The sequence below is a fragment of the Rhineura floridana genome, chromosome 16 (genome assembly GCF_030035675.1).
Source record: "Rhineura floridana isolate rRhiFlo1 chromosome 16, rRhiFlo1.hap2, whole genome shotgun sequence".
NCBI classification, from domain to species: Eukaryota; Metazoa; Chordata; class Lepidosauria; order Squamata; family Rhineuridae; genus Rhineura; species Rhineura floridana.
The window spans coordinates 10,344,301-10,358,512 of NC_084495.1; the positions used below are offsets into that span (position 1 = coordinate 10,344,301).

At 40.9% G+C, this 14,212-nt stretch overlaps 1 protein-coding gene across 1 annotated transcript in view; it reads right to left on the reverse strand.

Moving 5' to 3' along the window:
- Positions 1-14,212, reverse strand: part of ALG13 (ALG13 UDP-N-acetylglucosaminyltransferase subunit) — an 88,942-nt gene that overhangs the window by 12,475 nt on the left and 62,255 nt on the right. Inside the window, exons 21-27 of the mRNA XM_061599042.1 lie at positions 11,361-11,595; positions 9,270-9,383; positions 8,149-8,311; positions 6,737-6,872; positions 5,145-5,180; positions 4,531-4,586; positions 873-944 (exon numbers count right to left, since the gene is read on the reverse strand). Of these exons, the coding sequence (XP_061455026.1) occupies positions 873-944; positions 4,531-4,586; positions 5,145-5,180; positions 6,737-6,872; positions 8,149-8,311; positions 9,270-9,383; positions 11,361-11,595 (812 nt within the window). The remainder of the gene's footprint in view (positions 1-872; positions 945-4,530; positions 4,587-5,144; positions 5,181-6,736; positions 6,873-8,148; positions 8,312-9,269; positions 9,384-11,360; positions 11,596-14,212) is intronic.

Sequence of the window (14,212 nt, forward strand, 5' to 3'; positions counted from 1 at the left end):
TGTTCCCAAGCGTGTCCTGGTCCAGGACAATGGCTAGGCTGCTGTAAACCCATCACTTGAAGGTTTTATTGTTAAAAAGAAAAAGCCTTAGCCACTGTGTATTTAAGTGAAGATTACAATATTCATGAAATTCCCTGCCACCCATGAAAGCCACTGAACATGACACATTTTTGTGAAGAACATATCCACCCATGCAGGAAAGAAGAGTGTGTGGATACGGGCATGCCAGATTGGATTATTGCAATGAACTCTACATGGGGCTGCCCTTTAAGACAACTCAAACACTTCAACTGGTCCAAAATGCAGCAGCCAGATTACTGGCTAGGGTTTCCTTTAGATCTCATATCACCCATGTTTTAAAACAGTTACATTGGTTTGTAGTTCATTTTCGGGCCCGATTCAAGGTGCTCACATTAGCGTTCGAAGCCCTAAATGACTTAGGCCCCAAATATCTGAAAGACCGTCTCCTTCCCTACAGACCATCTCTCAGCAAAAGGGGCCCTCTTGCTAGTCCCACCACCCTCAGAAACTTGGGGTGGGTGATATCTGTGGCAGCCCCTAAGTTGTGGAACTCCCTCTTCACCAAGGTGCATCTAGCAACTTCACTGTACAGTTTAGCAGGTGAATGTTGAAGATGCAGCTGTTTACCTTGGCCTTTGACACCAGAGGCGCATATTTTTAGGACCCACCCTATTTTGTGATTTTAGGTTGTTTGTTTTTAATGCTGCATTTTAAAATTGTTGTAACCCGCCCTGGGACCTCTGGGTGAAGGGTAGGTAATAAATGTTAATGATCATCATCATCATCATCATGAGTAACTGGAGTTCAAATACTACTTCGCAAATAGCACTTTTCCCCTCCAAAGAAATTACCTTCTGTGAGTAACTGTATGAAGCAACTCCTTCCTGAGAAGACACTGAACCTGTTCCTCCATCCTGCAAAGACTAAACAGTATAATTAAATAAACTATTATTAGTTGTGAATATCAGTCTCGGAAAACATTAGTGAAGGACTTTTGAGAGTTTGCCAGAGGAAAAAAAAGTGAAGGGCAGCACCAAAATGTTAAAAAAAATGAAGAGGCAAACATTAAGTCAGTATCCAAAAGGATTAAAAGTTACTAAATTGCTTTGGATTTAGTGTCTCCATAGAATACATTGTTACACAAACAATGGACAATACAATAATAAAGTGAACTGTGAATTCTTTCACGGATGACAGGTTTCTAAGCAGGTAGCATAGTTCCTCCTATAGCTTGGAGACAGGAAACACCAAAGCTTCAGCAAAAGACTTCACTTCTCCCTTCCTGTTGAGGATAGATACTTTTACCAAGCATTACAAAACTGCTAAGGCTGCTTTAGGACAGAGTTCTGCACCAGATACTGTCCCTCTTTGCGTCAAACTCTGCCCCTCCCTGGGACTCCAACTTTAGTATATCCTGCTTGGAGACCTCTGTTGTCCATTCATTTATTTATTTAATTTAGATCCCATCCTTCCTCCCAGAAGGAGCCCATGAGAGGAGGAACAGTTGTTCTTATCATAAATGGTATTTCTTCAAGGATGACGTGAGGCCCACCCTAATTCTCTTATCTGTTTTGCTACTTCTCAGGTGGATGGGACTCTTACCAGAGGCGCCACATTTTCTCCATATTTCTGTATCTGCAGTAATTAACTGGCCATGTTCCCAACATGGCTGCTGGTCTGTTTCCTGTGTCTTCTGGTTTTTCTTGTGTGTAATTTATTGCCTATGAGCATGCTATACTAATGAGGCCTGTTCTCTAATGCTTTACTATCAAACAGTACTGTGCCTTAACAGGAAGGGAGGAATGATGTATTTTGTTGAAGCTTTGGCATTTCCTGTCTCAGAGCTGTAGGGGGAGCTACACTAGCCACTTGGAGATGACCATTTACGGTAAGAACAACTGTTCCTTTTGTCCTGTGAGACTGCCACTAACCATAGTTAGCAAATCCACTTCAAGCCCTGGTTTCATATTCTGGTTTGTGGCCACTCCTAAAACATGGGTTTGGCTATTTAGCTACCTTAATGCCTGGTTATAGCTGAGCTTCCTCAACCACAGTTCAGTGATACATCTGCATGAGGTTGTTGCTGAAGATGACTTTGGTCCAAAGTGGAGATGCCATTTGTGAGAGATGCATATATTAGGGATCTGCATCAGCTTTGGTGTGGGCTGAATAATAGTGATGATATTTATTATCCAATCTTCACCAAAGGGTTCCAGGGCAGGTCACAACAATATAAAATACAAAATTAAGAACAGTTTAAAACAGGTGGTTTAAGGTTATCCCCACCACACGTTGAAGCACAATGTCAATAACTTCCACATCAGACTGGGGCACCCACAAAGTCTCATGTTACTCTGCTTCTGTACTGATACAGTTCTATATTTTGCTACATAATATCTCTATATTTCTCTAGAATCATGAGTTTTGCAAGGTGAGGGTTTTGAAGTATTGGCTATGTTAAAAACATCATTAACGTTTTTAGAAATCCTACATTGCTCTGCTTTAACAAGTTCTTAATGTTTTAATTTGTCTTAGTATCTTAAGTATACGTTTCATGGTTTTAATGTTACAAATAGTTTAATTCTATTTTAATTCTATATTTTTGTATGTTTTTTACCTATGTGTGTTTTTTATTTGCAAGCCACCCTGAGTTCCAGTTCTGGAAAAAGGGCGGGGTAAAAATAAAGATTCAAAGATTCAAACACCACAGGCAGCATTCTAGACAGCCTCACAATGTAAGGCCTATCAGACACAAAAAACCAAGAGAAAGATGTGAAGGTGAGAAGGTGAAAAGTTTTTTTTTTAAAAAATGTGCAGGCAAAATTACAAACTACTTGGTCACCTCTTAATTATTGTAAGTTAAAGACAAGCCCCTGCTCTTCCCTCATAAGGGATTATTGAGGAAAGTAGATACTTCTCACTTCCCCCACAAAAAAGCCCCTGGACCAATTTGTGTGCAATTTGGCAGGCTTAATCCAATCTGGAGGAGCTCCTATGCCTAAAAATTGCATCCACTTTGGCCAAAAGGATGAAAAGCTATAGCCTTTCTTAGAATCCCTGTTATAATTAATGGGGGAACATAGAGCTGTGTTTATATAGAGCCGCTCAGGAGCTCAAATTACAGTTTAAAGCAGAAAGTGCATAAAGCAACTCAGAAACAGAACAGGATTTTTTTAAAAAAAGGCAGACACAAGGTGAATCTTGGGGCCTGTGCACACCCCATGTACATATTACTTGGCATGAGGCTGGAGCTGGAAGCCCCCTAGGAACCTAATAGGGGAGCAGGATCTGTTGCAGTGTTGGTGGTATTGCAATCTTAGACTAAGACTATATGTATGTGTAAATAAAATCTTGTATTGCAGAAAAACTGTTAAATCCCAGTGACCTTCCTCCCCAGGAAAACAACCTAGGGCAGCCTTTCCCAACCAGTGTGCCTCCAGATGTTGTTGGACCACAATTCCCATCAGCCTCAGCCAGCATTGCCAATGGTCAGGAAAGATGGGAATTGTGGTCCAACAGCATCTGCTGGCACCCCTAAAACCTCTCAGGACTTGGAAACTGGAATGCACGTAACAGTATTATTTAATACAAGTTGACAATTCCAGAGGTTCCACAATATTTGGTGGGCCATTTGCTAGTTCATTTCCTGGCCCTATTTATTTGATTTATTTCCCATCCTTCCTCCCAGTAGGAGCCCAAGGTGCTCACATTAGGCTGAAAGTCTTAAACAATTTAGGCCTCCTCCTTCCTTGCAGAACCTCTTAGCTGTTAAGATCGTCAGAGGCGTGCCTTCTTGGTAGTTCCACTGCCCTCACAGATTTGGGCAGTGGCAGCCAGGGAGATGGCACTCTCTATTGCAGAGCTTAATTTGTGGAATTCCCTCCCCACAGAGATATGCCCGATATACCTTCATTATATTGTTTCTGTTGTATGCACCTCTTTACCCTGACCTCTGAAACCCAAAATGCATATTTTTAGGGACCACCCAATTCTCCTAAGTGTAATTTGTTTTAAACTGATTTTATATTTTAATTTCAACTAGCTGTAACCTGCCTTGGGACCTAATGGTGAAAGGTGGGTAAGAAACTGAAACAATGGCAACGACAACAGGTATCAGCTCATCACCCTGCCTTTCTGAACAGAAAAGCCTGTCTCCAGAGCACAAAAGGCCATGTGTGTTTTTTTTCCCCACTTTGCATGGCCAAAGCTCTTTGGGCGTCTTGACTAAGAAGGTGCTAAGCACCTTTCTCCCAACTTTGGAGGTAGAGACATGGGCAATCACCAGCAGAAGATCCTTGGGCAGCTCTGCAGCTTTAAAGATGGGAGGAGGGCTGGCTGCTTGCCACTGTGAGCAGATTTGCTGAAGCCTGTACAGCACAGAGAAGACTGTGCAGACATCAAATGCTGCATGGGAAACAAGCCTAAAAGCTGCTTCTACCCCATCTGCTAGAATACCAGCATGCATTGACAAAAAGGTGAATTTTGCAGATCTTCTTGACTAAAGCTTACCAAGTTTGCAGTAGCTTCAGCTGTACTAAATACTGCTGGAGGTTCACAGTCTGGATCTGGAATACATGACAAACATGAACCTTAAATAGGCCAGTATTTGTTGATGACTTTTTTTTAAAAAAAAAGTATACAAAAATCTTAAGTTCTCCTGATGTAGGGATGGAAGAATCTATCAATTTTGGGTTCTCCGCTTCTCATTTTTTGAATTTTAAATTCACAGTTCTCCACATTTCTGCAGTAATTTGCTATTTTTTTTAAAAAAAATCCTCATGAAAATCTTTGGCATTTTAATGCATATTTCTCCTTAACACATGCTTTTGTATGTCATTTTGACTAATACACACATTTTTGCAAGCAATTTCTCCTAATTTAATGTATGTTTGCATGTTATTTTTGCCAATACATTCACTTTTATGCACAGTTGCCCTTAATATGCATTTTTGCAAACATTGTTTGGTGGACAACTGCAGTGCAAAATTTGGACAAGTGCAAATTTTGAAGGATGGAAGTGTTTCAGTTCTCCTATTGTTTCAGAAAGTGTGAACTGAATTGAGGTTCTCCCCTGTCCCTATCCTGAAGTAGATATATATTGAGAACGCCACTGTTGTACTGACCTGCAGGGGCATACAGATAACCTTCATGGTATTCCCCTAGGAAAGTAAAGGAAAATGGCATTAAATAAATTAGAAATACACTTAAATATGAGTGACCTATGGAAAAAAGATAACTAGAAAAAGTATCACAATCTACAATTTCCTTTCGCCAGAAAGGAGTTGTCTAAACTCCTTAGATTTCAAAGTATGTTAAAAGAGATTTGTCACAAGTGCCACTAACGCATTACTATCTGATTAAATTATAAACACAAGCTACAGAAAGAAATAGATGTGCCAAAAAGGATTTTAATCTGTGGAAAGAGGATTTTGTACTATAATGCAACCCATAGGCAATTAAACTGACAAACTTTCATTACTCCACTGTCACTAGTGTGTATCATTTATATGTAGTAGTAATACTAGTTACCATTTATAGCCCACTGTCAAATATTCAGAGTTCTTCACATACATTAACTTGTGATCCTTAAAACAACCCTGTAAGATATGACAGTATTATCCCCATATTGAAGTAGTGCTCAGTATCGGCATCATACATGGAACTAAACTCTTGTATTATTTCTACATTTAACAATGCAAAACTTTTCTTCTTGGTGAAACAAGATTTAATATTCTGTGAGGAATCTTAAAAACTGCAGGTGACTTAAAAAACCAGACAAGTGAAGCAATCCACAAAAAATTAAACTCTGTGGCAGGAGTTTAGTTCCACATATGACACTGATATTAAGCACTATTTCAATACGGGGATAATACTGTTACAGGGTTTACAACCCTGTAAAACTTACATAACAGATGCTATTGGAAGTCGCTGATTCATAGGGTCGCCGTAAGTCATAATCAACTTGAAGGCACATAACAAAACTTACAGGGTTGTTTTAAGGATCACAAGGTAATATATGTGAAGAACTCTGAACATCTGACAGTGTACTATAAATGGCAAGTAGTATTACTATTAGATATAAATGATGCCCACACACACCACAGATGCAAATGACAGTGCAGTACTGGGTTAAAACTATAGTAAGGACAGTGTATTTTTGAAGGAGTAGAAACCTTGCTAAAAATTACAGCTAAGCAAACACTTGGAACGGCCGTAGTTCAGAGGTAGAGCATCTGCTTTGCATACAGAAGGCCCAAGGTTCAGCCCCTGGCATCCTCAAGCAGAGCTGGGAGAGACACATGCGAAACCCCCAACAGCCACTGCCAGTCAGTGTGGGCAGTACTGACCTAGATGGACCAATGGTCTGATTCAGTAGAAAGGCAGCCTCCTATGTTCCTATGGAAGACAACTGGCCTGAGTGCTGCAACAGCAAGTTTAGAAATATGGCAGAACAGCAATCTTCAGCTTTTTCAGAAATGGAACCTGGCCTTAACTTTAATCCGTAACAGGATACTCTCTTATTTCAATATGCCCTTCCCTTTTCCCACATCAGTGCTCCCTTGAAAGAGGAGATGTGGTAGCACCACTGGAGCAATACACCACATCTCAGGGCACAACCCAGTTGTAAGGGGCAGCTCCTGCTTTGGCAACTATCAATATACAGAGGGAGGTCTCAGAGCCAAAGCACTCACACTTCCAGCCGTTCAGCCCTTACCATTATCACTTGGCTCATCTACGTCTTCCTCCAAGGAATTCAGACCTGGCTTGTTAGGTGGGATGGGGCTGGGGGCCCTCCTTGCTACCCAGAATCCCGCAGGAGCAGGAACGATTGGAGCTGGGTTGCCCTGATTCTGAGGAACAAGATGAAATGTCTCATTAGAATGGCAAATACTTTTACATTAGGACAGTCTCTCTCAATTCCAATCTGAAACAGGCAAGGCAGTTGTGCGTTAAACAGCAGTTACTACTTTCCTCAGAGCTGAAGCAAATCATCATCCAGGGGATAGAGATTGCCAAGAGAGAGAAAAGCAAATTGTTAACTGCTTTTTTTTTGGGGGGGGAGCAGAAAGTTAACCCATCTTTAGAGAATTCCCTTTAATGTTATTTTTATAAGGTCTGACAGCATAGTTTATTTATTGCTAACCATTTTTAAAGATCACGTTCAATCCCTGTGACATTAAACAACTTCAACTTACTGAAAACAATTTGGAGTCTAGAACCCAGTGCACTGCAAGAGAGTTAATTTCTCCAAATTCACCTTTTTCATATTGATTATGTATGATTTAAGTCTCATGATGTACCCAATGTTTGTCTTCTGATCGAAGGAATGCTTTATATTGGTCAGGGCTATGTTTTTTTACCTTAAGATGCAAACACAGGAGTCTTGTTCAGCTGGCTTCTCTTTACCGCAGAGGTTCCCAAACTGTGGTCCATGGACCACAAGTGATCCATGAGCTTCACTTAGGTGGTGTCATGGCATACATGCATTAAATATTCATCTTGATTTTTAATTGCATTCTTATTGCTTCTTTTATTTCTTATATTGTATTTTATTGTATTACAACTGGATTCGATGGAATGCAAATTGTAATACAATAAAAAGTAAGAAATAAAAACAGCAGTAAGAATGCAATTGGAAACCATACAGCATCTGGCACAGTGCATCACAAGTGCCACAACAGGCAGAAAAATCATTAAGTGGTCCACCAAGACCATCAGCAACTTTCAGTGGTCCACGGGGGAAAAAGTTTCAGAACCACTGCTTTACTTATTCACTGGCATGGTGTGCACATAACAATAACACTAAGCCATGGCTAAGCGTGAACAAACCTTGGCTGCAGCTTGTGGTTTGCCTGGAGTGAGTCAAAATTCAAACCTATGTTTGGATGAAATGCTAAGCCAAACCTGCATGCTCGCTCATACTTAGGATGTAATGCTAAACCAAATCATTGCTAACTGGACCATTGTAAAAGTATATTGATCTGATCTGCATTGTAACCCATCAGTACATTTCTTTTAAAAGGATGACTTTTCAGATTTTGCCTCCTCTTGCAGTTTTTCCCTTATGCAACGTATTTGTATATACTGCCATTTTCCTATTTAATTATCTTCAGCTTAGTGACTTACAGGAAGAGCAGGAAAAGTTGTGTCATCCCCTTCTTCGATTTCATAGAAAGTGATAGTTTCTTCTACACCTTGAGGCTCCTCGCCATTCTCAGGTGAAAATCCATACTGACACTCTTTGTTTACACACTGCATTTGCATCTGCCTGCGGCTGCGGCTGTAAGAACTATGAGAAGCATTGAGCAAGAAGTTAAAAAGGTACCACTACTATAACACAGTCCAAGGCTGAGACATTGGGGGGAGGGGAAATAACCATCCCTGACATGGCCCATTTAGCAACTAACAGGTGTAATGTTAAAAAAATGCATTTAATTTTCTTGATGGATCTGTGCTTAATGTCATCAGGTTGCCATTTTTTATTCACTAAAGACAGAACGGGCAGACTTAAGGCTCACATAATGCATCTAGAGTTGCATAAACCAGAACACTGCTAACTCCATGTTTCTATGAGTGGCACAGAGGGTGAAGAGATGGTTTTTGTTGATTTCCCATTCCCCAATATTACCCCTTATGCCTCCCAAAAATATGTTGGAGTTGGGAGACCTCTGGAACAGTGGGAAAAATTGCTCCCCCCCTTCTGCAATGAGAACATCTATTTAGCTGAGCAGGAACTTCTGATGCAACAGAGTCCCATGCATGACTGGAAGGAACCTTTGATTTGAAATGCAGGAATTACTGATTGTTCAAGACATTGTTAAACATTTGTCTCAGGCTTCGGAACCATGATGCTGTGTAACCTGGAAGCGGAGTAGTGCAATTCCAGTGATGTAAAAACAATCACCTGTCAAACACCTGGCACCTTCTATGACACTAGTATTCTGAGCAACAAAATGGAAGACTGCCTGAACAGCTAACTAGAACATATGCTTAGCACAGTGAAAGGCCTCTGACTGGCAACTTTGGAGAATTACTGCTGGTCAAAGTAAATATTGAGTTAGATGGATTGATGGTCTAAAGCAGTTTCATACTGTCAAAGGTAACTGACAAAAAAGTTTTATTTCTCTCCACATGTCCTTTCATCAGGGGAGAAAGCTTAGAAGGGTGAAGCCAGCATACCCAAGGAAGAGAAAAGAGCCAACACTGATTTCCGACTGTATTTCACAACCATATTTACAGCTACTTACCGTGATCTGTATGAGAAGTTATCATAGCTCTGATAACATCTCTTTCCTGGACCCGGATAGAATGTTAATTCAGGGCCAATCATGCTGTTTCTGTTTATAAACTGGGCAGATCCCCTAAGTTTCAAAGGATAAAAAAGTGGAGTTGACAACAAATGTAAACATCCCAAGTGAGACAACTCACTAGCACCACTCAAGTAGCTTTGCAAACTAGAGCTGGTGGGTGGTAATCAACACAGTGAAGCTGGACATGACTGAGGTTCATTAATTTCAATGGGTCTACTATGAGTAGCACTTAATTGAATACAATCCACTATTTATTACATTTATATACCACTTTTCCTCCAAGGAGCTCATGATGGCATACATGGCTCTCCCTTCTCCATTTTATGCTCACAACCACCCTGTGAGATAGGTTAGGCTGAGAGGCAGCGACTGGCCCAAGATCATCCAGTATTGGGCATATTCCATAAGTCTGTGAGCTGACACACAGCAGCCCAACTTGGCTGTTTAACAGAACCATCATTTGGCGTTGTGAATGAACCTTGGGCTTGGACACTCCCACTCCTCTCATGCAGTGTGACAAGCATCCACTTTGTATTTTGAGTTAATAAAAGTTTGCCATCACAACTGAACCGGGCAGGGGGCGGCTCTGGTTAGTTTAAAAATATGGCTTGCTGAAACAAGCCTGGATCAAGCTGTGGCTTGTGATCCTGTTCTATTCCAGGCACTGGTTACAGCTGGCTTTCTCACCCAAGGAGCTAGATGGGTGCATATGTGTGTGAAGTTTTAGATATGATGAGCTCAGGTTTTAGCAAGAGAAACAAGACAAAGTTAAGCAAATCAGAGGCCAGGTTTCAATAAGGGAACACCAAGCAAAGCAAGTAGCACCTTGGATAGCTCCGTGTGATATCACACTGGAGTGATACCAGCAGGTTGGAATGTTGCTTCAGCAACAAGCAAACCCAGACTAAGCCTCACAGAGTGGTAGCTCCATCTGAATGGCTATTTTCACCTCTTGTGATGAAAGCCTTTTCACAGTTAAAGGTCATAGCCTAAGTTCTTCAGTAGCTGTTTCTGTTGGCACCAAGGAGATTGGTTTTGCTGGGGGTTCTAGGATAGAGTTCTCAGACTCCAAGGATGGCAACATGACCTCCTCAGGCTGGAAAGGTGGCAGCAAAGTCACCTCTTCTTGTGCTAGAACATCCAGGACAGCAGGAACAAATGAGGACAACGCCCTTTTCTATCCTGATTATTTGCCCGATTCTACAGCCTCATTTCCCAATGGGGGAACTCAACCCTAGATCATAACAGATCTTGGTTTGTTTCAACAAACAATAATTTAACCTAGCCAGAGTTCTCACAGTTTGGACATAAGCTCATTAATTTAAAACAGAAAGAAAACATTCTTTATCATGTCACAGCTCTACCAAAAGAGAGGAGAGGAGTGAGAGAACCCAAGACTCATGCAGGTTCATTCACATAATGCTAAACTATGGTTTAGTACTGAAGTGAAGAAACAGCAGCCTCTGGGCAGCATTCAGAGACATAGAGGTGAGGTGGTGCAAACAGAGCAAGTGAGCTACACAATTGTTCAAACTCTCTGGCCACTTTTGACATTGGCCCTCAATTAATTTTTCCTGTGATCAGGAGCCCTTCATAGGAAAAAAGTTTCCCACTCCCAAACCCAATTAAGCATTATGTCCAAGCCAGGGCAGAGATGATACCGTTCACAGATTTCCATTGCTTTTTAGGTCTTTGGGCTTGGAAAATTCTTAAAACAAGACAGTGATGTGTAGCAAGACCTCAGAAACCGAGGTTGAATTGAGCCAGAGTCCAAAAGTCAGGGGGCAGGGCTACATCAGTCTTTCACACAGTTGTGTGCATCCTGTGCTGTGACTAGAAATGCAAAATAAAATTCTCCAAAGTAAACTATTATATTCTAAGTCTGCTTGATTTGCATAGCTTGGTTATTGTCATAGAATTCAGCTCTTTTCACAATCTGGAACTTGACTCTGAAAACACAGCCCTGATTTACTTATCTGGAGTTAGAGGAGAGAAAAATGAATTTGATAAGCTACAAAGGATTCTTACCTGGGTATCCCATATCCCCTGCCAGAGCGCTGAGAATTCTGGGGATGGTAATGTTCATAAGGAGTTATGGGCCCTCCACTTTGAGAGCAATGAACTGGAGATGATCGGCCTGATGCAATGCCATGCTGGAGTCGGGGAGGAAGGACAGGATGGCCCCTGCTGTAAGCCACAGTCATGTAGACTTCCTTTCCACGTACTTTTTTAAACAGTTTCTTCCGTGATTTCATATCCATATCTGGAAAGGCAATTAAGTGGATGGAGAGGAAGCAATTGAGGGGAGACAGAAGAAACATACAATGGGATCTCTTCTACCAAATTTGCATCCATACACTATTTTCCATTTGCTTAAGCAGATGTCAAATAGAGAATGCTCAAGGTAAGCCAGTGTTTTGAAAATGGGCTGCCTTCAAGTCGATCCCGACTTATGGCAATCTTATGAATAGGGCTTTCATGGTAAGCAGTCTATTCAGAAAGGGTTTACCATTGCCTTCCTCTGAGGCTGAGAGGCAGTGACTGGCCCCAGGTCACCCAGTGAGCTTCATGGCTGTGTGGGGATTCGAACCCTGGTCTCCCAGGTCATGGTCCAACCACTTAAAGTTTAAAAGAAGAGAGACCCTAGAAAACCGACAGCAGTCCATGAATGAGGACCACATCCAACAATCCAAACGGCATTTATGAACATCTCATTTGAAAGCACCTTTCAAGGTTGATATGAACTGGGATTCTCAAAGCATCCTTTTTTCCAACCATGAGAAATACAAACACATTGCACTGTATTGCTATAGCCCTGGCAGGCACAAATGTGTGTATGGTTTTAATATTGGAAATAGTTTAATCTTATTTTAATGTAGACTTTGTATGTTTTTAATTATATGTATTTTTTATCTGGAAGCCACCATGAGTTCCAGTTTTGGAAAAGATAATAATAATAATAATAATAAATTGCTATATGCAATGTGGTACATATATGCCTCCAAGTGTAACAAAGAGGCAGCCAGCTGGGGCTCCTCAGAAGTTTCCGAGTGCTTATCCCAATCAAGATAAGACAGTAATAATTAGACACCCATTCTCTTACACCAGACTGGACAGCAAGTGTGCACATGAAAAAACCAGGAACTCCTATGCATTGTTTGTTTCTGCCCAGTATGTCTAATGCATTATTAAGTTTATTGGTTAAGATAAGCTATATCTCTATCTGAACATGCCCTCCTCCAATCCAATCTGAGTAAATGTTCACTGCAGGGTTTAAAAATGGCACTAGATTTACGGTAGTTTCAAGATTAATTTTGTTTTTACAAATTCCAGAACTGTTTGAGGGGAAAAAACAAGTTAGACGTCCCATTTAAATATGAATTTGACAGTCTAATTTACTTTACATTTGTGTCTGAGAATCTGAGGTTGCACCATATCATTAACAATGGAAGCGAATTAACTGAAGCAAAATTAAGAATGCTGCTCAGAGTAAATGCCTGAAGGGAAAAGATCTGGATTTTATTAATAACTAGTTGGTGGCCTATTGCATCCAAAGATAAGGAACCCAAGTCCTTTCCCCCAACACATCATCATCTTCTCCCCACATTTACCATACTCACTCCCCTACTTCCCCACTGCCTTTGCCCATTTGGTCATAGCTCAGCTCCTTCATAATGGTGGAGCCCTGAATCGTGCTTCCCTAAAGCAAGCAGAATCCTCAGTCAGGGACAGGGAGCCTATGGGCTCTCGAAATGTTATGGGATCCCACCAGCCCTAGTCCTAATGCCCAATCATCCAGGGGCCATGATCAGAGTCGCAGTTCAGCAATTGCACATGGAGGACCACAGCTTCCCCATCTCTAGCCTAGGTTAAGGTTAACTTAGGGTTAGGTTTATTACATTTAAATATCACTTCCCACTAAAATAAGTTCCGAAGGGATTACAACCAAAGAAAGAATAAAATATAATGGCAAAATCCTACTTAATATATTTTAGAAGTGACAATACAACAGCGCTAGTGCATATCATATCATTAACGAATGCCTTCCTACACCCCACAAATTGCATCTAGGAATGTGATGGAGGGCAGGGAAGGAAACAATGCTTCTTCCCTCCCAAACCCAGCTCCTTAAGGGTGTCGTACTAGACTAAGCCTCCACTCAACCTTGAAGCTTTTTGGGTGACTCTGGGCCAGCTTCTTTATCTCAGCCTTACCTAGAGATAAATGCGGGGGGACGAGACTACGCAACCACTCTAAACTCTTTGGCGTAAGGGTGGAGAAGATTAACTTTGCTCCTATGTCAGGGCTTTATCTTCAGACACAATAATTGCACAGGCCCTTTCTAAAAATATGATTAATCTAATGGAAAAATTCTTACTCTTCCCTTAATTAGCATGAGCTAACATTTTCTCAAATTTACCTCCTTGTGATATTGCTAACTCAAAGTGTGATTAAATGCCTTGTTAGCTCTTTGCAGGCCAAAAAAAAAAAAGACCTGGCTTTGTACTTCCTGCCAGCAGAACTGTTTAAATCATTTCCTGATTTGCAGATACCCATTTATGCACAGCTATTTACAGCAATTAAAAATAATGGGGTTATTCATGAAGGATGGTAAACTACTATTGGCTTCCCTCTTTTCTTTTTTTTAAAGAGGATGGGAGATGCGGTTCAGGCAGAGGCAGTCCCATTAGTTTCATCAGTCTGGCTATGAACTCATCAAAATTATCTCTTTTTGAAGTTGGAGGATTGAGGTGTGCAAAGTTGTTTTTCCCTGCCCTAAAATTTTTAAAAGAAAAAACAAATCAGGAAAATCCACTGTACATTAAGGATTTTGTTTTAGCTCTTTTGCAAAAGCAGTCAAAAAAGTCCAATCAATATAT